The 26,005-nt window shown below is 51.3% G+C and overlaps 1 protein-coding gene across 1 annotated transcript in view; it reads right to left on the reverse strand.

The window, feature by feature from the left end:
- The window catches only part of VASH2 (vasohibin 2), a 42,530-nt gene extending 17,627 nt beyond the window's left edge, over nt 1-24,903 (reverse strand). Inside the window, exons 1-6 of the mRNA XM_018060744.1 lie at nt 24,180-24,903; nt 23,107-23,545; nt 14,716-14,804; nt 10,303-10,359; nt 9,468-9,542; nt 1,777-2,158 (exon numbers count right to left, since the gene is read on the reverse strand). Of these exons, the coding sequence (XP_017916233.1) occupies nt 1,777-2,158; nt 9,468-9,542; nt 10,303-10,359; nt 14,716-14,804; nt 23,107-23,382 (879 nt within the window). The 5' untranslated portion in view covers nt 23,383-23,545; nt 24,180-24,903. The remainder of the gene's footprint in view (nt 1-1,776; nt 2,159-9,467; nt 9,543-10,302; nt 10,360-14,715; nt 14,805-23,106; nt 23,546-24,179) is intronic.

The following is a 26,005-nucleotide window of genomic DNA, read 5'->3' on the forward strand; positions in this document are numbered from 1 at the left end:
GGAAGCCCACGCGCATGCACAGAGTGGGTTCAAAGGATCAAGAATCTCCATTCCAGGGAATTCCCGGGCAGTCCAGTGGTCAGGACCCCACACGTTCACTGCAGTGGGCCCAGGTTCGATCCCTGGTCAGGGAGCTAAGATCCCACATGCTCATGGTGTGGCTAGGAAAAAAAAAAATCTCCATTCTTGCAAGTGCTACCAAGAGAAGATGATGAGTCCTCAGGTGCTAACAACAACCAAGCCTAAATTCGGCATCATCACTTTCTCCTGTGGGCCTCGGTGTAGACACAGCCCTCAGTGACTCCACAAGGCCCGGAGGGGCAAGGACAAGCAGGCGTCCTGTCCCCTTGGCAGTGACGTGGGCGCTTATGAAACTACGGCAGGACGTCTGCTCCTTTGCTTGCTATTGTGACACCAGGTCAGAATTTTATGCCAAGGGCTTTGCGACTCACAAAGCAAACCCGAGATGACACATGACTCGGTATAATCTGATAAATTATGCAGCAGGGTGACCCACTCATCCTGGTTTGCCTGCGACTTCCTTGGCTTTTCTAACCTTTTTTTAACCATTTCATTATTTATCCATTTATTTTTGCTGCGTGCCAGCCTTCTCTAGCTGGAGCAAGCAGGGAAATTGCCACCTTCCAGTCGCAGCGTGTGGACTTCTCCGTGCAGGGAATTCTCGTGCTGCAGAGCTCCGGCTCTAGGGCGCCCGGGTCTCAGCAGTGGAGGCTCCTGGGCTCTAGAGCTCAGGCTCAGTAGCTGTGGGGCACAGACTTGGAATCTTCGCAGACCAGGAATCGAACCCACGTTTCCTGCACTTGGCAGGCAGATTCTTAGCTCCTGGACCACCAGGAAAGTCCCTTTCTTGGCTTTAAATGCTCCAAATCTCATGTCCTTGAAAAGCCCTCAGTCTCAGGGAAACTGAGATGATTGCCCGCTTTTATTACTAGGACAAAACAGAACAAAACTGGAGCCTTACTTAGTATACAGTGATGAACAGTTTCGATGAACTCACAGAAGGAACTACAGGCCAAGACTCTGCTTCAGCTGCTAGACCCACATGGACTTTAGCTCTGGTTTTTAAAGTAGTAACTGCAAAGAAACTTAAATTGTCCATGTCAAAAATCAAATCTGATAGGGCCCACATGGGGTCTCATTGATAAGATGGCTCGTTATGTTGACCTGGCAAACAAATAATAAACCACAGTGATCTGTGAGACCAAATTGCCCAAATGGCATCCTGTTATCTCACAGGCGCCTATCTTCTCAAAGCTGTGAGACCACCAGATTCCAGACCTCTGGCTATGTGACCACCCCTTCAGAGAATTTTTCATTGGTGGGTATAAGAAGGACTCCATCAGAAAGGGAGAACGCTGGTTCTCCTTAAGAGCCAGTCACCCTCTCTGTTCCCTCTAATAAATTTCCATTTTTTTGCCTAACTGCCGGGCTCGCTCTCTTTTTCTCTGCAATTGCCTTACAAAATCCTTTACAAATTTATTATTATTTTATTTTTTTGGCCACACCACGTGGCATGTGGGATTTTAGTTCCCTGACCAGGAATTGAACTTGTGCTCTCTGCAGTGGAAGCTTGAAGTCTTAACCACTGGACTGTCATGGAAGTCCCCAAAGGTGGCTAATAAGCAAGATAACCTCGAGAAACTGTTGGCTATCTCAGAAACACAGGGCACGTGGCAAGAGAGAGAGACAGAGAGACAGAGAGAGGGAAAATGAAAGAAGGGTCTTGCATCCCTTATCTGCCTCCCCTGCACTCACCTTCATCCTCATGTCCCTGGCGTATTTCTCCAGCTCTTTCCTTATGTCAGCCCTCAACATCTTTGAGACATTGAGGACCAGCTGCTTCCACTCAATGGGCTGGAAGCTATGAGGCTCGTGGGGGACATACAGTCCGATCTTGACCTTCTTGACTGTGTGAAGATACTTCTTGTAGGAGTCTTCAAAGTCAAAGATGAGGTCACTCAGAGTCCGAAAGGTCAATGGCTTGTCCATCAGCTCAGCCCTTCGGCTCATGCCCAGCGAGCCATAGCGGCCGTTGCAGTAAATCCCCAGCACAACGTGGTGAAAGTAGTTTCCTGAGAAGTAGGTTTTAAAGCTGATGGGGAATCGCTCGATGGAAGGCTGTCCGTTCGTTAAGTATCTTAAGACAATCTGAGTCAAGGAAGAGAAAAGAGGCCTTGAAGATACCAGAACTTGCACTCCCACATGGCCAGGGGATCCACTCCTCTGCCTCTGAGCAGACCCAGACCTCATCTTTCCAGATCAATCCTCTTATAAAGGATTTACTCACTATCTTTGAGATACCTGCTGTCTGCTGCACACCAAACCAAATTTTATGAGACAAAGAGTGAAGAGTTCTTTTCTTCCTTAGTAATTAAATAAATACAGGCACAACCACCACAAGGTACTTTTTCTTTACTTGGTGCTCTACAGGTGATGACGAGCTATTAAAAGTCAGTTTATGCCACTGGAATGATGTCTCAGTCATTAATTCTGACTCGGGTATGGGGGGCAGACCAGGAATCAAAGGCCTCTGATACGGTGCGGGGAGAAACGATGACCAGAATCAAGGCAAGGCAGTGGAGACGGAAAAGACCCAGAGCAACTGATGGAAAGGGAAGGGACAGGATGGTGTCAGGACACGTCATACCCGCACCTCGCCTGCTCCTCTCACTGGCCCTGGCACACCCATGCCAGCAGCCGTGGGTACCACCAGAGAGCTGCCTGCAACACCTGACCCCCGGGCTCCCCTCAGTCCCCAGACCACCTGGGACAGAGCTCAGCCCTCTCCACGGACTGGCTCATTGGAATCAAGCCATCCAGTCTCTATTAACACAGTTTGGGCTCAGCAACTCCACAGCGCACAGCTTCAAGTAACTGCCCCACAGACTCCAAACGCTGCAACACTGGACAAGAGGCACCACATCCTCAGGTCTATATCCAAGTCTCTGGACGGTCCTGGTGTGGCTATGGTGCCTCACAGATCCAGCTCTTCTGAAGAGACACACTAAAAATCCAGATACTCTCTGCTGAAAACTGCTGGTGTCACCAGGCCTTTGCTAAAGTAAGTAACAAGCCAGGCTCTTAACATGGTGCACGCGTGCACGCTAAGTCACTTTAGTCATGTCCGACTCTTTGCCACCCACGCCATGGACCGTAGCCTGCCTGGCTCCTCTGTCCATGGGATTCTCCAGGCAAGAATACTGGAGTGGGTTGCCATGCCCTCCTCCAGGGGATCTTCCTGACCCAGGGGTCAAACTCGTGTCTGTTACAGCTACCTGCAGTGGCAGGTGGGTTCTTTACCAGTGATGCCACCTAGGAAGCTGGCTTGTGCATGCTAAGTGTTAATGCTTGGTTAGTGGGTGCAGTTCTCTACTGTCTGGGAACTTGTCTTCACCGTTTCTTATCTCTGCTCCAATTCACTTTCTACACGGTGGCCAGAATGACCTACTGAAGCCAAAATGCAGCACATGTCCTTCTTTTACTGAAGTTTTCAGTGTCTCTCACCTTCTCCAGGGCTTAGTCCAAATCCCTCCGCAAAGTCTGCCATGATTCAGCCCCTGCTCACCATCCTCTGTACCGTCTCATCTCTCCCACACACTGACCTACAGCTGATCTGATCTGTGAAAACCTTTTTTTTTTTTTTTGTGGCTGCACAGCTTGCAGGATCTTAGTTCCCCAACCAGGAATTGAACCAGCACCCTTGGCAGCGAAAGCGCAGAATCCTAACCCCTGGACAGCCAGGGAATTCCCGACCCATGACATTTTTGCAGAATACACCCCAAGACCATAAAGAGTCCACAGATCTATGCCCACTGCCCTCAGCACATGCGTTCCCCCAGAATGTGAAGTCAAATATAACTGAAAATCTTAAATGACCTTTAGATTACATCTGACTCATTGGAAAAGACTCTGATGCTGGGAAAGATTAAATGCAAAAGGAGAAGGGGGGAGCAGAGGATGAGATGATTATAGTATCACCGACTCAACAGACATGAATTTGAGCAAACTCTGGGAGACAGTGGAGGACAGAGGAGCCTGGTGGGCTACAGTCCATGGCGTCGAAGAGTCAGACATGACTTAGTGACTGAACAACACACACACACATTACAAAGCTATGAGACCAAAGCGACCTATGAAACGTGCAAAAATAAACCACTATACCCACTATACACGACCTCAGGTCCCTATTTTAGTATAACTTCTTTTTTTGGCTTCTTGCAGGCCAGGGATTTAAACCTGGCAGAGATCTTTGGGGTCTCCCAAGAATCATGAGTGGTAAGGATGCTACGGACTTTCTCGCTTTTACACAGGCCACACCCTGACTGGAAGAGCCTCACTTCCTGGTTGTGATACCTTCCCTGACCTTCCTGGGTGTGGATGAAATCCCCTGCATCCCCTGCAAGAGCTCCCAGAGCCCCTGGTGCTTATTCGCCCAGCACTGTGTGTAAGTGTTCATATCTTACAAGGGCAGGAGTTGTACTTTGCCTCCTGGGCCTCCCACAGGCCGAGCACACAGAAATGTCTGGTTAATGCTTGCTGAAAGGATGAACCTTACGTTGTGAGGATACATCTCCTTATGCTTAAAGGGAATGCATTCGACAGAGAAAGACAAACACTGGATATCACCTACATGTGGAATCCAAAAACCACAACATACCAGTAAACATAACAAAAAAGAAGCAAGACTCACAGGTACAGAGAAGAAACTAGTAGGTACCAGCAGGGGGAAGGGGCAACATAGGGATGGGAAGTGGGGAGGAACAAGCTGTTGGGTGTAAGACCGGCTCAAGAGCGTATTATACGGCACTGGGAAGGGAGACAATATTTTGTAGTGACTGTAAATGGAAAGTAGCCTTTAAAATTTTATTAAAAATTTTCAAATAACAGTAATTAAAAAAAAACAAAGGACTGCACAGGGGATAGAGCTAATCCAGGTACCCTTAGAAGGAAGAAGTCATCTGACCTCAATTTAATCACAGATGGCTCCTCTCTATAAAAATGGTTACCTGCTTTCTCTTCACTTTATCACGTGAGGTTAACTGGCAGTAAGGGAGTGAAATCACATCCTTCTGGGTCCTCTTACATAAATTCTTCCCTGCTTTCTGGGCCGAGCTCTCTGGGGCTGGAACAAGGGCACTCCTCAGTTAAGTCAGTGTAACAAACACTACTTCCTATGCCAGACAGACCGCTAGGTAGGGCTGTGGAGTCAAAGATGAAGTACACAGCTCTCCCCTGAAAGTCTGACAGAGAGACAGACTCAACATGGACGCAACACTGCGGCTTCCCTGGTGGTGCAGGGGCTAAGACTCCATGCTTCTCCTTCCAGGGGCAAGGGTTTGATCCCCAGCTGGGGAAGATCCCCATGCTACATGATGTGGCTGGGGGGAAAAAAAAGGACACAATACCATCAGCATGGCAGTTCTTGAAGCAAATTAAACACAGAATTACCATATGACCCCGCAAGAGAAGCAAAAGCGAGGACTCCAACAGATACTTGCATACCAATGTCACAGCAGCATTCTTCTCAAGAGCCAAAAAGTGGAAATAACCAAAGGGTCTATTCAAGCGATGAATGGATAAACAATGTGCGGTATATACATACAATGGAACAGTTCAGCCTTAAAAAGGAAGGAAATTCTAGCATATGCTACAACAGGAAAGAAACTTGAGGAAATTAATGTATGTGAAATAAACCAGTCAGAAAAGGACAAATACTGTATGATTCAACTTTATGAGGTTTCTGGAAGAATTGAACTCGTAATAGAGACGTAAAGTAAGGTGGTGGTTGTTAGGGGCTGGGGACCCTGTTTAATGGTCTTAGCATTTCAGTTGCAAAGAGGAGGTGGTGGAGATGGACAGTGGTGATGGCCGTATAACAGCATGAATGTCCTCCATGCTATTGAACTGTATAGTTAAAAATGGTAAATGTAAACCAGTCCATCCTAAAGGAAATCAGTCCTGAATATTCACTGGAAGGACTGATGCTGAAGCTGAAGCTCCAATACTTCGGCCACCTAATGGGAAGAGCTGACACATTAGAAAAGACCCTGATGCTGGGAAAGACTGAGCTTAGGAGGAGAAGGAACAACAGAGGATGAGGTGGCTGGATGGCATCACCGACTCGATGAACATGAGCTTGAGCAAGCTCCGGGAGTTGGTGATGGACAGGGAAGCCTGGTCTGCTGCAGTCCATGAGGTCGCAAAGAGTCGGACACGACTGAGTGACTGAAGTGAAGTTGTGAATATGTCACTACAATTCTTAGGAACCCTGCGTTTGCAATATATATGTCAAGTCATTACAGTGTACATTTTAAACTTACACAGTGCTCTAAGTCAATGTTATCTCAGTAAAACTGAAAAAACCCACCCCAGTGCAATCCGTGCTGAGAGAGAGGAATCCCAGCCACCTCAGGGAGAGCAGAGAAGGGGCCTCGGTGTGACCACACCAGGATTCCTATGAGACAAGCAGTCAGTCAAGGGGAGAAGAGAGAGTGGGGAGTGACAGGAGGGACCACTAGCCAGCCCATCCTGTGATGAGTCATCACTCACTCAGAACTGCTCCATCACTCCGGCAATCAATGGGACCTGGAGTCTCTGTGAACCGAGAGGGAGGGGACTAGAAGGTCTGGATGAGGACTGGGAAGTAGCCTGAGCTTTTCTTGGGAAAACAGCAGCAGTGCCCCCAGCCTAGGGAGGTTCGGCCCAGCATCCAGCCTGCTGGGGCGATGCACCCCCCCGCCCCCGCCCCCGCCTCTGATAATACAGCTGTTACTGGAGAAACCCTACACTTGAGCCCCAGGATTAAGCCCCAGCAGGGCCAATGCCCCCCCCCTCCAAAGAAGTGCTATGACCCTCAAGGCTCGCTCTCTCCAGCACGATCACAAAACCAAGATCAAAAGAAGTGGCCCATCATGAATGAATCCTGAACTCCACACTCACGTCAAACAGGAGAAAAATAAGGACAAGCTGACGGACAAAGGGTTCCAAGAAGCAGCCGAGTCGACCTATTTCAGAGTTGTCAACGCACCCCTCGTCCCCCAGGACCTGCGAAGGACCCGTGGGAGGCGGACGGACGACCCGAGTTGGCCCTTGGCTGTGCCTGGGAGGAAAGCAGGCCACAGGGATGCTGATGGAGCAAAGACAAAGAGGCCGTCGCTTTTAGAATGCAGCTCTGTGTCTCTTGTCTATGCGGGAGTCAAATTTCCCTGAGTTCGGCAGTATTTCTCCACCCTCCCTCCACTTCTCCAAAATGACACATCGGTAAAAACAAGAGAGCCAGAGCAGGCTGCCTCTGATCCGGACAGGCCCAGGGGCTGGCCACAGGTGCAGCCCCCCAGCCCCGAGGGTTTTAAGCAACTCCAGGAACCTAAGCTAATTTTCACTTGGACTGATGCAATTTCACAGCGACAAGACTACCTCGTACAGGACTGTCGTGTGACGCCAGATGACCTCTGTCCAGGGGCCCCGCAACCCCCACCAGCACAGGGTCTGGAGGCAGCTGGCGCCCACAGCGAGGGGCTCCTTCACCCACCACCAGCAACTCCCCGACAACTGTTCGCCCATTAAACTTACAGGAGGCTCTGCCCAACAGCTGTGTGGACTCCTGCCTCCAAAGGGTGGGGCCTGGAGCCATCTGCTGTTCCCCGCCTCCTACCCCTGCCTTCCTGCTGGGCTCCCAGACGTGTCCATCTCCCTAGCGGGGAGCAGCGGGGAGGTATGACTTGGAGGGGTGGGCAAGGGCCTCTACGAGACTCAAGTTCCCATTCTTCAGGGGCGAGCCTGGGCACCTGTGGACAGTCGAGTTTCAGATCTGGCCAGAGAGTGGTCTGCAGACGAGAGGGGCAAAGTTCCCTTCCCCATGAAGATGTTCGGGGGGCCCGTAAAACGGACCAGACCCAGCCTACAATCCCCAGTCCGAAGCCTCCCGTGACTTCCGAGTGTCCTCTCTCTCCTGGTTTCCTTTCCACTTCTCTTAACTGCCCTCCTCTGTCATGGGCTCCTTGTGTCCAATTAGAGCAGAAAACCCTGGGTGTGATCCCTGAAACCACGGCCACCCCGAACGCCCACCTGCAAGTTTCTATTTCCAGTGAGGACCCTCCTCCTGAGCGCCACAGTCTAACACATGACCTGGCACCCCACAGACACCTCAAATTCAACACGACCAGATCGGAACTCACCTCCCCGTAACTCTGACCCTCCTGTCAGTCCTCCTGTGGACAGGGGCATTACTATCCAATCACTCAATTTGCCAAACCAGAAATGCAGAGTCATGGCCTCTCTCCTCTAGCTCCGCACATATGAGTCCCCGAATGGGGCTGAAGACACGTCCAACTCCCCTCCTCGACCTTCACGGCTACGTCTGAATTCAGGTCTGCACTTGTGTCTCTCATCTTCCTCCCACCCATCTTCCACAGATGGTCGACTGATCCAGAAATCTGTATTCATGGACTTCCTTCTGCATCAACACCAGCTAATTCTCGGTCCCTGAGATCTTCTGAAACTGTCCCCTCAAAGCCATCCCCATGGCCAAGGCCATGGCTCAAGCACCGCCATCCCCCTCAGGGAACAGCTCCTCACTGGCTTCGCAGATGCAGTCTCACCTTCCCCGGCTGCCCTTCCGTCCACCCCAAGAACTGTCTCTCCAGAGTGCACGCTCATCATGCCCTGTCTCTACTCCAGAGATTTTGGCGGGGCTGCTCACTCTCTTTGGAAAAAGTCACCCTTCTCAGCACGGCACTCAAGGACCTACTGTCCTAGCCTGGGGCCACCTCTCGAGCTCACACCTGGCTGCATTCCCTTGGTTGGTTCACCCAAGCCGTCCATCCCAGGATGGGGACTTTCTCTGCTTTTCTACCAGATCAGGTTCTACTGCCGCCACCACTAAGAAGTCAAGGGTCATCACAGTTATTCTGGACTGTATTTCCCCTCAGGCTGAGGAGCTAGGCGCCTAGTGGAAAATGGAATGGGAAGTGTGAAGAGTCCAGACCCTGGTTTCAGCCTTATGTCCTGTAGGGTCCGGACACTACACTGCATGGACTGCCGCTCCACAGTCCACTAATTCTTCCTGCAGGTGGGTCTGAGTAATCCCATGGGCGTCTCCTTCCTGTTGCAATGCCAGGTAAACGCAAAAAAAATAATGACACACACACTCTCGCTAGTCCCCCCGAAGCTAGACTTCTCGTGATGAATGCGGTCTGGCCTGGGAGCCGGCCTCAAAGCAGGCTTCAGCTCACAGGTTACACTGAAGATGGCCGAGCAGCCGAGCTCTGATTTGGTTCAAGTCCAGATGGTGAAAGTTCAAGAGAAGCACCAGCGGAACTTGACAATTTCCTCCACGCAGATGACCAGCATCATCTCTGAGGACCTAGGATGCGAAAGGCACAACCAGCCCAGAGTGATGCTACCATCTACAGAGCACATTTAAACTCACATTCCTTAAAGGATACATGCCCAGGATGACAGCTTCAAGGCATTTGATAGGCAGGGACTCCCGAGTCATTTCTTTAGCTGTTTCCATTAACCTGTAGGGTAGAGCACAAGGAAGGATCTCAGGTTCCTTTAATTATGCAGTTGGTCTGTGTGTCAACCCACAAGTCTCCACACTAGGCCCAGCATGCAGGAATACAGAGGAAAAGGGGAGAACTGGCCTTGCAGGAGGCTGGCAAAGTACTTGGCAGAACCAAAATTTCGAAATTCTCCACTCCCCTCTCCAAGAGGTAGTTTTGGGAGGTAGCATGCATGCATGCTGAATCACTTCAGTCATGTTGGACTCTTTGCGATCCCATGGACTGTAACCCACCCGGCTCCTCTCTCTGTCCATGGGGATTCTGCGGGCAAGAATACTGGAGTGGGTTGCCATGCCCTCTTTCAGGGGATCTTCCCAAACCAGGGATCGAACCCAGGTCTCCTGCATTGGCAGGCGGGTTCTTTACCACCAGCGCCACCTGGGAAACCCTTTGTGAGGTTAGTGCCCCTTATCCACAGTACCCTCCTACTAACCCAGCACAAGGGATGTTACAAGGGAGCAAGTGAAAAAGGCCACATAAAACAAATTTCAAACGCTTCCCCCCTCCCTGGGTTAGTCTCCATCACTGAGCTTGGCTGTCCAGAGTGGCTCAGACCTCAGTCTCACCTCCACCCTGGTCCTGGGGCAGCCCCACCCTCACCCCTTATGGACCAGAAAGTTTGAGCACTGGGATAAAGGGCCAAGAGTAGGAGAGACAGATGACAGCTCTTAGACAGAAGCACAGTCTCCTGGTCCATAGACCATGCACCACTTACCCACTCAGCGGTCTCATCTTCCTAATTTCAAAGAACTGGGTCCCTGTATGATTGTATCTGTGTGAAGCATGTAAAGGGAAAGTGACAGAAAACTCCAAAGGCCCCAGTAATCCAACAGAGGAAACTATGCTTGATTTCTCGAAGGGATGAGGGAGTCAGGGCTTTCCAGGTGTCCAGTAGCCAGAATATCACCAACAGCGTCTTCCTCCTCACTAACCTGCCCTGGAGGCCCCAAAGCACCCTGGAACTTCAGACTAGCTCTTTTCAATATGCTCTGTATTTTGTTTTGTTGACTACATGTCTTAATTCACCTACTAAACTACAATCTCTTTGAGAGCTGGGACTGTTTCTCTGCCATCTTTGTATCACCCTGAAGCACGGCACAAATCCAACATATTCCAGTTAGCAAAAATTATTAAATATGAGGGATAAGTGAATGGCTGGATGGACGGATGGATGGATAAGTGGGTGGATGCAAGGAAGGAAAGAAGAATGGGGTTGACAGAAGAGTGGTTAGATGGGACTTTCCTGGATATTCTTAGATCCAACATGCCACAGCCAAAGATCCTGTGGCCAAAACTAAGACCAGGCACAGCCAAATAAATCATAAAATAAATACTAAAAACCAGAAGACAGGACAGGTGGATGGATGAATGAAAGGTTGGCTAGCTGGCTGGAGACAGAAGGGTAGGTTGATGGCTGGCTGGATGGACAGAAGGACGGAAGGGTGATGCGTGGAAGGCAGTAGAGTTTCTCAAGAGCATACTGACTGCAGCAGAGTTTACTGGGGAGACATCTCTTCCATGTCCCGTCTGACTGACACTTGGCATGGATTATTAAATCTGAGGAGACTGGCACCATTACCCGACAGGGGTTTAGCTGGTTGTCCACAAGGTTTCAGAGACCCGGAAGCCCACATCAGCTCATTCTGAAGGGGACGGGAGATTCTCTGATAGCAGGCTTTGTTGACACTGGATCTTGATTTTTTCTGAACCTAAAGAAAAGTTACTTTCTGTTTCTTTTTTTTTGCCTCCAACAAAATCCTACAGAAAAAGTGCATATTGGGAAAGTGCCAGTGAAGCCTGAACCTGTAGCTCAGGAGTGGAGTATGAGGTTAGATGCGTGCCCCTACAATGGTACAGGCAGCTGCAGAGGGAGGCAATGATCACCTCAAGGCATTGCACACCTTCCCAAGAAGGGCTGGGATTCCTGTCTTGGCAAAGACGCACTTGGCCCCCTAGGACACGAGCGTGTTTAACAACCTCCTAGAGAGTCTGTGATAAGCAGGTTCTGGGCTCCACCTCTGGCGATTCGGATTCCAGGCCCTGGATGTTATTCAGTCACCCCATCTGGGACTGATGGCTTGGAGGTTTGGGGGGTGCCAGGGGATGATTTTAAGAGACTCAGCTGTTGGGAAATCACCAGCATGAGCCATAAGAATAATCCGTAACAATAAAGGCCCGCTCAGCTTTTAAAAATACAATATACAAAACCCTGGAGGTAACAGGAAGATAAAGGGCTCCGCAGTCTCATTGTGAAATGGTTTTTCACTTTACCAAAGATTTCATTCAAACAGTGAGATTCCTGTTATATTTAAAGTGTTAGTCGCTTAGCTGTGTCCAACTCTTTGCGACCCCATGGACTGTAACCTGCCAGACTCCTCTGTCCATGGAATTCTCCAGGCCAGAATACTGGAGCGGTTTGCTGTTCCCTTCTCCAGGGGATCTTCCTGACCCAGGGATCAACCCGGGTCTCCTGCACTGCGGGCAGATTCTTTACCTTCTGGGCTTCCCTGGTGGTTCATTCTCCTGCAGGAGACCCGGGAGGAGACCCAGGTTCGATCCCTGGGTTGGGAAGATCCCCTGGAGAAGGGAACAGCACCCACTCCAGCATTTTGGCCTGGAGAATCCCATGGACTATAAAGTTCATGGGGTCGCAAAGAGCTGGACATGACTGAGCGACTTTCACTTTTTCACTTTCTTTACCTTTCTTTAGCCACCAGGGAAGAATGTAAAAGTAGAATGCAATTGGCAAAAGTTCTATTTATATGCCCAGATTTCCCCCCGAGTTTATAGCTAGTTTATACATCTAGTGCATAGAGTGAGACAAACCTATAATAAAATAATTATTAAGAAAAAATTACCTGACCATCCTTTCTTAGTCCCTTACAGTTATCAGCCCTGAAAGTGGGCTGGGGAGGAGAACTTCCAGTAAACAGCTGACTTCAGAGAGAGAGAGACCTCACCCTCACCCTCAGAAGGCTGCACCCCACACAACAGCTCAGGACTGGAGACTTCACTTCCCAGAATCCTGTGCGAGGCCAGCACTCCTGTTGGCCAAGGCTGTGAGGCTGACAGAAGGGAAGGCAGGATTCACCCTTTTGCATCCCCAGCTGAGAACCTGCACAGTCAGAGCTGGCCCCAAGCGGTCCCCATACCCTAGCACCAGTCCTTGCCTCCAGGACAAAGCACTAGGAAGGCCCGTGGAACTGCAAAATAAAAGGCTGGTCAGAGGGTAGAACCGAGAAGACACTCCAACGGTCAGGTGACCCGGAACCTGGTCCTGGCAGCATGGGGCGTGTTTTCGCTTCTCTGGCCCTCTCTGCAGTCACTGATCCAGGTCAGTGACCATCACAACGGGTCAGCGAAGAGAAAAATGAAAAAGCAAATCCTTCAGGACTGAGAGTGTGCTGCAGGGTTTATGGGAGAAAGAGCAGTTATATGTAAAGCACATGCAAACGTGCCCCCAAAATGCATTTCTCCCCAGGCTTATCCTCTTTAATCTCCAGCCAGACGATCCTTGTGAAGACCCTGTCCTAAGTAGAAGGGACCTGCTTAGCGGCTCAGTTGTGTCCGACTCTTTGTGACCCTAAAAACTGTGGCCCACCAGGCTCCTCTGTCCATGGGATTTCCCAGGCAAGAATACTGGAGTGGGTTGCCATTTCCTCCTCCGGGGGACCTTCCCGACTCAGGGATCAAATCCAAGCGTCCTGTGTCTCCTGCATCGCAGGCAGCTTCTTTACCTGTCACGGAAGCCCCAAGTAGAAGTGGGGTGGGCAATTCTAAGTTCTAATTTCCATCACCTTCTGGAATGTTCTGTGAGGAGTCAGTCACATCCAGGAAGGCTCAGCTCTTGGGGTTCCAGGTTGACTCTGGCAAGAGTTTATGCTTCTGGGTCACAGGGAGCTCCCCACGCGAGTTCCCAGTTCAGTGAGCAGCACTGAATCAGACAGCCTTCCCTGGGCTTGGGCTGTCAGCCTGAGCCTTGGAGGCTGGTGCTATCTTCTATCCCTAATATTACTTTAGGATTCTACTGGGAAAATACCATGCAAGGAGTTCACAGTCTGTGAGGGGACTGAGAGGGGTCACCCAAACAAGGGGCCATTCTCATCTGCTAGCACCCTTCCCTTCAGGGAAAACACACAAGTCCACAGGAAAGCTTCTTGCCCGTAGCAGAGAGGGGAGGCCTCTTCCGGGGCAGGTGGCACATGTGTGCAGGGCCCCATGAAATCCTCTCTGCTAAGCTCTCTGTCTCTAGGGAGGAAGGACAGAGGTGAGCAGAGGGCTGGCCTCATGGACCATGTGCTGGGGGCCAGGATGGCAGCAGGGAGCCCGACACTGGCTGAGCCAAGATGCTCCCTGACTCACTCGGGCAGACAGCCCCTCCCGCTCACTGACATCGCTCTCAGCCCGGCTCCCGTCTGACCCCTATCCTGGATAAAGCACCAGCCACGGCAAGGGGACCATCTCACCCTGCCCCCTTGGTTCTTATATCGTAACTCACGCAGGTGCTCAGAACTGATCTAATCCTGACTGCAGACACTCCTTAGGTCAGAGAAGAAAAGAGAGCCACGGCTGCCTGTTCTGCACCCAGCTGGGAACCACAAGGCTCCTTGGCTCTTCTTCAAACTCCCACAAAGTGGAGGGGACCCCAGCCTAGAGCCTCACTCACTCGTGCAAAGCAGAGCAAGAGCACCAGGTGTGAAAGGCTGCACCGGATGGGCTTCTGGCTGATGACGTGTGGTCAGGATCAGGCTGAAAAGAGAGAGGAAAGAAAAGGAAGCAGAAGACTAGAGGGAAGAGAGAAAAGGCAGCTGGCACAGGAGGAGAGATGGAAGGAGCCGAGGATGACTGAGAGGAAGGAGGGAGAGAGAAAGAGGAGCAGGGGCGGGTACTGCCCGCCACTGCCTGGCCACCCCTTGCCGGCTGGCCCACACCCTGCTTAAAGGGAGAGGGTCTGAGCATGACAGTATCACTCCTAGACTCTCACATCACGGCGTCCCTCCATCCCCGGCCTCATCAACCTCACACCGCATTTGCTGACCATCTGCGAACAGACAGGCCATCAGACTTGCGATCACCATGCCCAGCCCCTTGGCTGGGTCTTCTCCTCTGACCCCGGTCGGAAGGATACTGTAGTGTCTTCATGTAGTTCTGGATCGCCTGGAGCCAGTCTGGGATCGTCATTGACAGCCTGTAGTTTGGAACCTGGGGTATTGAAGGCTGCAGAGAAGTAGAGAGAGATGGTCCTATCAAGGAGATGCTGTGGGGCCCAGTGCCTCACGGTGGACCAAGGGTCAGGACCACCACAGAGCTGCTCCCAAGCTCAGCTGGCCACTCTGCCCCGGGCACCCATTCAGCTGGTGCCTCCAGGATAAGGTCTCCCCAGACCAGTCAGTCCCCTGCCGACGTCCTCTGCGTCCCCTTGGCACACAGCCTGCCCTGGGTCATCGCAAGGGCTCCCGACGGCTCTCTGTGTGTTGCGTGAACACGGCCTGTCTCCCCACAGGAGCCTCCGCTCTTCTTGAGGCCAAGGACCATGCCCTGTAGTGTCCCGCCCTCCCCTCCCAGGCTGGGACGTTTCAAGGTGCTCCATTAATCCTCACACTTTGATTGCACAACGACACTTTTCGGTGTGGCTGGGGTAACCTGCGTTCTTCTCCAGGGCACCTCTGAATACAAGATGATGGTGCCCTGAAGGGAGGCAACAGGGCGCTGCCCCTAGCGTTTCTCCTCTGCACCACCCCCTGCACTGCCCGTGGCGCCCCTTCCCTGGGTCCAGCCCCAAGCAGACTCGTAAAGACGCCCCTCTTGTCTCGACTCTTCCCAGGGAAGGGCACCCCTTCCAACTCAGGAGCCATCTTACCGTTTGACCCCTCCTGGCGGCCAGTCTCCCCTGCACTTCCTAATCTGCCTCTAGGTCAACACTGAGTGTCTGAAGGTCTTACCCTCCGCCAGGAAGAGAAGGGAGCAAAAGCGCCCAGGACAGGGAAGTAGGAGGTAAGTGCCTCTTCTTAGGAGCTTAGAGCTGAGACGGCACTCAGCTCTGAGCCACCCCACCGACCAGGCCAAGAGTGAAAATAAGCAAGTGTTTCTAATCCAGTCATTCCTGGGAAGAAAGGGGGCAGTTTCTCCTTTACTTTCCTCCTAACCTTGGCCTCTCTGGTGGGGAGACGCTGGGACAGGGCCCCCCAGCCCATGTGGGCTGGCAGCTCCAGCAGGAGAGGAGGCCTGCGTCGCTTAGGGAGGAGCAGAAGGGGCTGCAGGTCAGATTAGTTCCACTCTCGAAGAAAACAGGGAAAGGGACACCCTGGGGACTTAGCTGAGACAGGGGAAGCCATTGGTGAAGAGACCTGGGGGCAGAGCTGGACAGCCTGCGGGCACCAAAGCCAGACACGGCCCACGAAGTTTCCCGGTTCTGCCCCCAGCTCTGCAGGCTCAGGCCCTACATCCAAGCTGGAGGGCGCAGGGCCTCTGGGCCTGAAGCTGGAGGTTCTTCGAACTTCTACACCTTCCACTGCTTTTATTTAAAAAAGAACTAGCCACACATCCTATTCACAGCCAAGGTGCAATGTGTGTGTGTGTGAGAGAGAAAAAGAAAACGTGAGACTGGGAGTGCACACGCTCACACAGCTGTGCTGCAAACATTTCGCTTACGACATATCAACTCTAATCACATTCCTGTCATGGAGAGTCATTTTTGGGAGCAAAATGTTCCCATCTGAACATTTGTTTACATGGCCCTCCCCACAACCCCCCAGGGGTCAAAATACGAAGCGTGTCCTTGTGTTTCTGCCCTAGCAAACACGGGGAAGCTTGCCCCTGTTTTTTTTTTTTTTTGCAGTAACATCCACGGATCTACCCACACCCAGAATTCTGTTTAAGAAAGTGCCAGAGCTTTCATACAGAAGTGAGGAAGCAGGGGAGACGCGGACAACTGTTTCTTTTGCACCTCCCGTGTTCCGAGCTCTGGGCCAGGTACAAAGCGGGAGGTGGGACAGGCACCAAAAAGGGCAATGGCACAGTTCATGAAGCCACGGGCACCCACCGAAACAGAAGAGCGGGGTTAGTACCTAGCTAGTAGAAAAGCTGGCCGCAAAACGCCCCACAGAGTCACCGGCCACCTGAGGGATCCCCAGAGGGACATCCCTTGACCAAAGCCCTGAGGAAGCCAGAGCCACTTGGTTCTGAGTCAGCTTTCGGGGCCGACCACCAAGTGATTTCAATTCCCCCAAGCCCGACGGAGCCCGCAAGAGCCGGATGCCGGGGGTGGGAGTCAGGGGGCAGCTGGTCCTCAGAATAGCAAGCCCAGTGGCGCCCAAAGGCTTTTCAAAACAGCTGCCCGCTTACCTCAGCCCCGCTGAGACCGAGTGCAGGAGCCGCGGCCACATTCCCCAAACCCCAGCTGGGGACGGCCGAGAGGATGAGGTCATCTGGCTGCAGCCCACCCTGCCGTCTGGGACAGCTGGCGGGGGGCTCAGGCGGGGTCAGCCTCCGGCCGCCCACGCCCCCACAGGCCGACGGACGGCAAACCAGGCAGGCTCCTTGCGGGGTAATTACGAGTCCCTGCTTTCTCACCTAACTGCTGGGGACCCTGGGCAAGCTGCCCCCACCTCTCTAAGCCTCCAGGTCCTTCTTGATAAAATAAGAAAGAATATCATTTACTTCAGACCTTCCAGGCTGGCGGTGAGGATTATATGACCTAATGTAAAAAGCAGGCAACTTGGGGCTCAGCGCACGGGGCTCTTTACGTGTTAGCTGTGCTATCTTTATTCATCAACTGTGTGTTTTCAGGGGTCTAGATGGGGGGTGAGGAGTCTGAATGGTGTCCACTTTTCAGGAACCGGAAAACAGAATCAGCAGAGTTTGAGCCCCTGGAGGCTCAACTCAGGAGCATCACAGAGACGCCTTCTCAGCCTGAAGGAAGAGAATGGAAATGTCCACGTGGCCCAGTGGATAGTGGGAGCCATGTGTTAATGTCCTTAATTCATGAAGAGTTCACACTTTGAAGAGGTTAATTAAACTCTCTGGGCTTTCCTGAAAAGAAAATGGCCCCAGGGACTTCCCTGGGGGTCCAGTGGCTAAGACTCTGTGCTCCCAAGGCAGGGGGCCCGGGTTCCATCCCTGGTCAGGGAATTAGATATCACATGCCAGAACTAAAGAGCCAGCACGCCCCAACAAAAGACTGAAGGTCCCACATGCCACAGTTAAGACCTGGTGCAGCTGAAATAAATAAGTGAATATTTTTAAAAAGAAAGAGATTCTGTAAAACAGTTATCCTTCAATAAAAAAATAAATTAAAAAAACATAGTTTCTTTAAAGTATATGGTCAGGAAGGTAATACAGGTAAGCTTACAATAAAAACAGGCACATTTATATTTTCAAAAAAAGAAAATGGCCCAGATGGAGTGTCCACCAACAGATAATGGGTAAACTCAATGTAGTATACAGGCCACACATTACTGTGCAGCCTTAAAAGGAAGAGACATTCTGACACTTGCTATATAAGCCAGAACTTTAAAGACATGATGCTAAGTGAAATAATCCAGTCACCAAAGGACAAATACTGAATGATCTCTCTTATATGAGATTACTATAGCTGTCAAACTCATAGAGACAAGTAGTAATAGAAGTGTGGTTGCCAGGGGCTGAGGGAGGGAAAAATAAGAACTCAGTGTTTAACAGGTACAAAGTTTTAGTCGAGGAAGAAAAACGTCTGTAGACGGAAGGTGGTAACGGTTGTACAACAATGTGAATTACATGAGTTAATATCCTTCATTCATGAAGTTAATTGTAAGTACACGTGAACTTACATGTAATGTAAGTAATTCATGTACTTAATTGTAAGTATAACATGAACTGTACACTTAAAATGGTAAATTATATGTTCCCACAATTTTTAAAATGACCATGAAAAGACAGTTCACAAAAGAAGAAATGCAAATAGTGAATAAACATTTTTTCAAATGTGCCAGTGCACAATTTAAGAATGGAAAATTAAAGCCACTGCAGAATATCATTTTTTGCCTCTCCAATAAAGAGAGATTTCCTGAAGTGTGGATACCCAGTCCTGGTAGGATGCTCTCCTGCGGCATGATGGGAAAATTAACTGGTACAGCCTTTTCATGAAAAGCCCAGGGAACACTTCTTTTTCTCCTCCTCCTTGACTGGGGTCCTGAGAGTCTCTCCTGTTATTTTCCTGCCCCGATTCAGCTAAGACTTCAACCTAGATTTCTCCTGTCCCTGTCAAGTCCCTCCTGCCAACTGCATCCAACTTTCTCAAGCCACATCCCAACTGAAGAAGGCTGAATCTAGAGGGCACAAATCTAAACCACCCCATCTAAGAGCTCCTACCACCGTAGGCACTGTGTCTATAGTCAGGGGGTGGGGGAAGGGGAGTGGACAGGAAGACAGTTGTTCAAGAAGAAGCAGGAAACAGACCACAGGCCAGCTTTTGCGGACAGGCTCTTTCACTCCATCCTTGCCAAACACAATGACCTGTCAGAAGCATGCAAGGAGCAAGGATGTGGACAGACACCAGTGTGTGTCATCCCCATACATCACCATGTGGCGAGAAGGGGGAGCCAGGAAAGGAGCCAGGAGGCAGCGAGAGCGCCGGGCACCAGGAGTCTTTGACAAGAAAGTATAGAGAGAAAGCACAGCCTTTTGCCATCCCTGCCCTGGCAATGTACCATACACTGTGCAGGTTCCAGGCAGAAGAATCTTCTCTGGCAAGCTGGAAGGGAGCACGGAACATCACTCTTGAGCCCAGGCTGGGCCCCAGAAATCTGCTGATGGTGACTGGTTGAAGGTCAGGGGTCACATCCTCAGGCTGAGCAGGAAGGGAGGACTGATGGTTTGGAACGCAGGACAGGGGAAAAAGAGAGCTGCCCGTGTGTGCCAGCAGGCAGCAGGAGAGGAGCCCTGACTGCAGCAAAGCCTGGCTCCACAGCCCTCACATTTCTTCACTCAGGCCAAGTGCAGTCCACTAAATGTGAATTATGTCCCAATTTGGGATCAACGTGAGGATGAGTTACAAAAACGTGGCGTCTGCAAGAAACGGCTTGACGTTTCCCGCTGAATCCATCTGCTTGTCTGCCCCAGGAGAGTCGGGCTCCAGGCAGTCAAGAAGCAGGAGGTGCTGACTCCTAGTTGGCTCAGCTGTTTTTTTCTGAGCCAGCCATCTTCTCTGCCTCTCCTTCCCAACCTTGATTATCAGCCAACTAACTCGTGCTGTTTTCTTGCACTATCCCTAAAAAACCCTGGCTTTCATCTAGTCAGCTGGAACTTCAGAGCCAGTAACCAGTAGGGCAGAGGCCTGAGGTCACACATTTAGGAGGAGGATCGCAGAGCAGGTGACACCTGTCCTCCCTTCCCCAGTGGGGGCACCTGGATCTCTGGACGGAACTTACTAACAGGATGCCTGTGATCAAAGGAAGTGTTGTTCAGTCCTCCTTTTAGGTCTTTGACACTTTACCCTGCTCACTTCTTTTCTTAATCCATATTCAATTGTCAAAAAAAAAAAAAGTTTGTTGTTGTTGTTGTTTAGTCACTAAGTCATGTCTGACTCTCTTGCAACCCCGTGGACTGCAGCCTGCCAGGTTCCTCTGTCAAGGGATTTCCCAAGCAAGAATACTGGATAATGTTGCCATTTCCTTCCCCGGGGGATCTTCCCAACTCAGGGATCGAACCCACAGCTCCTACATTGACAGGAAGGTTATTTACTGCTGAGCCAACTGGGAAGCCCACCAAAAGGTTAATCTCCCTGAAACTCCCCAACTTTTCTACCACCACTCCGCCTACCCCCGCTTCTGTACAAATTCCTCAGCAAGACACTGATTTGATTAAAAGAGAAAAGGACTTGGCCTCAGAGGAAAAACTCTGCTGAGCTGAGTGCAGGTATAGCCTTGGAATCAGAGGCTCCTGGAAGTGGGAGTTTTTGAAGCTATTCCCTCAGCTCAATGCTCTGTGGTGACCTAAATGGAAAGGAAATCTGAAAAGGGCATATATGTATACATGTAGCTGATTTACAACACAACACTTGTCAAGCAACTATATGCCAATACAAATTTTTTTTTTTTTGCCAATACAAATTTTTTTTAAAAAAAAGAGCTGTTCCCATCCCAGGGCCTGTGCAGGGTCAGAGTTTGGGGGATGTCAGAACCAGGAGAGAGCGGATGCTACAATGGGGCTGAGGATGGAGAAGCAAGCATCATGATACAACATAGGAGAGAAAAGTGAAGTTTTTTATTTAGGTTCAAAAAGCCGATGCCCACGTTCAGGGTGGGGTTGTCCTGGCTTGGCAGAAGCTCTCATATGACCTTAGTGTTACTGTGAAAGTATAATATGATATGGCTGGCCACTATATTAAAAAAAAAAAGAAAGAACACTCTTTTTTAAGAACCAGAATTCAGCCACAATAATGGAAGTATCAAAGTACAGGTCTCCGGAAGTAGTGGTGTATGTTCTAAGCTGCTCAGACAACATTCAGAATATTGTGTTTCATATTGTGCTTGCTTTCCGGGACTGACCGATGACAAGGTAGCAATTGTCCTAGAAAGAGGACAAGGAAAGTGAGTTGATCTGGGAACTATGATACATAAAAAAGAAAAGATGAAAGGAACTACCTGTGGACAAAGATGATTAAAGGAAGATGCAGAATACTCCAGTGCCCCTCTGGTATCGCACAGATCACCGGAAACCTGAAGATTAAGGGGTCAAAACCCCACAGGATTTGAGACTTGGAAAGAACTTTACATCCTACCTGATCTACTCCCATTTTATAGATGAGAAAACGAAGGCGGGAGATTTTTAAATCAGTGATCTAGGTCACAAAGCTAGAGGTAGCATAACCAGGACTAGGATTCGGTAGCTTGACTTTTTACTCCAAGTCTTCCCTCACTCCAAGAGAGCCATCTCATAACATTCAAGGGAGCTGTGAGTAGCATAGGAGGTCCACGGGTGCTGCCCTTTGCTTCTTGACCAGAAAAACTGTTGACGACACGTAACTGGGGTGAGGGGGTGGGGACGGACTTCTGTTCAGTTTAAGAGTTCCCCAGTAAGCAAAATCTGGCCAAGCCTGGAGGCTGCCCTGTGAGGTAGCGAGCCCTCCATTCCCAAGAGGTCTTCAGAAAAAGGGAGGGTTTTTGCTGAGAGACAGGGATTAATCTCTACCAATGCTGACATTCCTATAGAGAAAAGGGGGTCACCACCCACAATGTCAGGAGAAGGATGAAGCCACAGTTAGAAGCAGGGTGGGTGCTGAGGGTGCTAAATGAGAAAGCCTCACTTAAGTAAGGACCAACTCTGAAGTCAGAACTGTACATCGGTACCAGAGTTGTTTCCAGGTTCTGAGTCCTCCAGGAGGACTCTGCAAGGGTAATTACAGCTGACAGGAAAGCAGGCAAGATTCTCTTTGGGCAAAATGAAAGATCTCCTTGACCAGCAGGATAATAAAACACTGTAACCAACTGCCACAGGAAGCTGACAGGCTCTGCCACTTTCCCCAAGGGCACACACAAGCTTTCTGGCCTGCAGGCTCAGAGGCTCAAGTAACCAGATGCTCCAGGTTGGGGACTCGACCAGATGGCTTTCCAGGTCTCGGGTCTGGCATTCCTAGACCTGCCCAGGAATCTTCTCAGCCATACCAGAGTCCCCAGGGTGCACGGGAAACCATCTGCCATGCTACAGCCCCCAGGCTCTGCGTCATTCCTCCTCGAGTTTGCATTCTGACGTTTCACAGAGAGACCCCTGCACATGTCCCTCCATTTTATTAACATTGTCCTTGGCCACCAAATTCATCTGGCTCACTGGCTTCTCTCCAAGGTAGAAAGAGTTTCATTCCTGAGTCTCTCTCTTTATCCTGTGAGATTCATTCATCACGTGTACTGGAAAGTCCCTTTTAAGTCATGGTTAAAACTCTTTTTTCTTTCTTCTCAGAGCCCAGATAAGCTGGGAAAAGAGAGGGTTGACTCTTTTGCAAGTTTCAGAGGTGAGAGTCATTGTCATTTAAAAAAAAATTTGGCAGAAAGTCTAGGAATGATTCACGATGAGAAGTCTGACTGGTTGGCTGTAAATTCATTCACAGTCTAATACATCATTTTCGAGGGGAACACAGAGGAGGACCAAGAGACTCCAAAGAGCGTGAGAGGGGCGCCATGCCTAGGGAGTCTATGCATTCTTGGCATCACTGGTGCTACCTGGTGGCTTCAGTTTTCGCAGAAGGAGGATGTAACACGGGTAAGTAAATAAGAGAATTTGGCTCCAGATTCAAAGAAACCTTGGCACAAGTCGACCACACAGTCCCAGGACAGTAAGCCTTCTTCCTTTTCTCTCCCATTGCTAAGACATCCAAGACAAACATCTCCATTAAGCAAAGGGGGTGGGAGCTGGCGGGAAGAATTAGGCGGGGAAGGGAGTTTGCAGCAGGACCAGGAAAATGGAAATTGCCTCTATTTGCTATGCTACGTACAGGTAAAATGGTCCCATCCCTGCCCAGCCCACCCCCTCCTTCGGAGCTACTAACCTTTGCCAAGAAGGTGGCGTTCCTGATGGCGCCCACCATCTCTCCCCCCTTGGGGTGCACTTTGGCCACGTGCAGCCACATGCGCTCCCAGGTGTGGCTGTCGATGGGGAAGCCGCTCTTGTTAACGTGAAACAGCACCCCGCCGTCTTTGTCCTCCTCCTCCGAGCCCCCGCTGGTAGCGAGGCTCACGGGCCGCGCGTGGCTGCTCCGGGACCGGGTGCCTTTGGCGCCTTTGGGGTGGGGGCGGCGGTGAGTGTCGGCCGCGGAGCCGGTCATGGTGGGGCCGGGGCGGGGGACGCGGAGGGCTGCGCAGGGGGCGTGTGCTCGCGGGCGCAGCGCGGGGATCAGCGCCCGGCGGGGGCGGCCTTCTCCATGCCTCTCGCTGCGGCAGGACGCACCAAGTGGGAGCGGCGGCCGGAGCTCTGCTTACGGGCCGTGCCTGAAATCAGTGAGACACAGCACACACCACGGGTAAGTGGACACCCAGAGGGAGCCCCGAGGGGGCCGTGGCCAAGGCAGTGGGGCTTTGCTGGATCCCCACTTCACTGTCCGCTCGGCACTGCGCGCGGACAGAGCCCACCCCCAACCAGGGAATTGCACGCCAGCGTACAGCCCTGCAATTACCTAGCAAGGCGACTTCGATATTGCCACAAAGCTTCACACCCACCTAAACCACGGGAGGGAAATACAAGGAGCGTGGAGGCTGCAGAGTGGACGGGGAAGGGAGAAGAAAGACACGCCGCGGGAAGGAACCGGAGGTCCTCGCAAGGCTCCGCACGGTCCTGGGTCGCCAGATGTGGCCGAGAGCTGAGCCAGAACGTGCCGGCACGTGAGCGACCCGGGCTGCCGCGAGGGCGCAAGCGGTAGCCTCGGCTTGCAAAGACCGCCGCGTTTCTTCCAGGAAGCCCTCCCGAAGTCGGGCGCGCGAGGGGCGGCCCCCGGCCCCCGGCTGCAGGGGCAGTGGCTCCACCCGCCTCCTTCTCCGAGTTCCAGCGCCGGGCACCCCGGGCGGGGCGGGGGACTGGCTGCAGGCGGGGCGCGGGAAAGGGCGCACAGCAGCTCCGGAACCTTACCTCCGGACAGTCGGCCTCATGGCTGCGGAGCCTCTCCGGGCGGCGGGGAAGGCGGGAGCTGCTTCTGGGCCTGGGCCTGGGCTTGGGGGTGCTGCGGCCGTCGTCTCATTCCATGTCCCATTCTCGAATGTTATTCTGTGACAGATAACCGAGTCACCCGGGCAGCCGCCGATGTTCTGACTGCGTCCATTGGCCGCCGCAACAAAGAGGGGCGGGGCCTGAGCGCGGGACTCTCACAACCCGGGGATCCGCCGCGCTCTGATTGGCTCCGGAGGCTCCTGGGCGGGAGCGAAGAGGAGGAGGGGGCTGGCAGCCGCGCGAAATGCGATCGCTGTCGTGTCCTGGGACCCCCGCGGCGGCAGGGGCGTGGGTCCCTGGGACTTAGGACCGAGTTTCCCCCAGGGTCGTGGTACTGCGGGGGTTGCAACTGTGGGAAGCAGAGAAGTAAAGCTACCCAAGAAGTGAAGAGGGCTAGTGGTAAGACACATTCCCTGAGGAACCCTGGACACACTCACCTGCCGCTACCGGGCGGTGATGGGTGGTTCAGGCAGGGCTGTTCACATGATGGAACAATGCTTACATACTTTTTTTCTAACCCCAAATTACAAATTACCCAAAACTCACTAGGTGACAGAGCCATAGACCCTCTGATATTATTGTTCAATCGCTCTGTCGTGTCCTACTCTTTGTGACCCCGTGGACTGCAGCACACCAGGCTTCCCTGTCCATCACCAACTCCAGGAGTTTGCTCAAACGCATGTCCATCGAGTCGGTGATGCCATCCAACTACCTCATCCTCTGTCGTCCCCTTCTTTTGCCTTCAGTCTTTCCCAGGATCAGGGTCTTTTCCAACCAGTCGGCTTTTCACATCAGGTGATCGAAGTATTGGAGCTTCAGCTTCAGCATCTTTCCTTGTGAGACATTAGTCCAGAGAGACTAATAAAGTCCCTTTACACCCAAGTTGATATGCGAGGGAGAGGCCATCAAGGTTCGCACTGTTGTCACAGCTACTGATTCAGGAGAGGAGGGAGAGATGCTTCAGAGCCAGGGTGAAGTGGAGGCCCTCCCACACTCTTCAGGGAAAGACCTTTGTCTTAAAGACATCTTCTTTTTAAAGAGAAGAGCAAGGTGAGAGGGGAAGAGCACCAGAGTCCTCACCTGAGGGCTAGCCCTAAGGCCAGGTTTATCACTTGGCTAAGCTGTGTGACCCAGGACAAGCCATTTGCCTGTTTTGTGCCTTGGCCTCTATCTGAGAAGAGAAGAGCAAGATCGCTTAATCTCCAAGGTCTGTTCTGGCTCTAAGATTCTGGGATCCTCTAACTTCCTCTCTTATGGAGACTTCAGAACCTGGCTGTAAAGCCTTTCTCTTTAAACTCCAGGCCAGCCTGCCAGCTTTGAGGGGTTGAAGCAGCTGTGACGGCAATGCTAGGTTAACCTCAAATTAAAAATGCAATCATCTGCAGACTTAGAGAATAGACTTATGGGGGGAGGGGGAGGGAATGGAGAGAGTGGCATGGAAACATATACACTGCTGTATGTGAAATAGACAGGCAGTGGGAATTTATGACTCGGGAAACTCAAACCTGGGGTCTGTGACAACCTAGAGGGGTGGGATGGGGTGGAAGGTGGGAGGGAGATTCAAGAGAGAGGGGACATGTATACTTATGGCTGATTCATGTTGACATAAGGCAGAATCCAACACAACACTGTAAAGCAATTATCCTTCAATTAAAATAGATAATTTTTTTTAATGAAGAGGAAAAAGATGCAATCATCAAAAACCACTGAAGACAGATCTGTTTCTGGATGCTGTGGGTTAGTTGCTC

Source organism: Capra hircus, chromosome 16, assembly GCF_001704415.2.
Source record: "Capra hircus breed San Clemente chromosome 16, ASM170441v1, whole genome shotgun sequence".
Lineage (NCBI taxonomy): Eukaryota > Metazoa > Chordata > Mammalia > Artiodactyla > Bovidae > Capra > Capra hircus.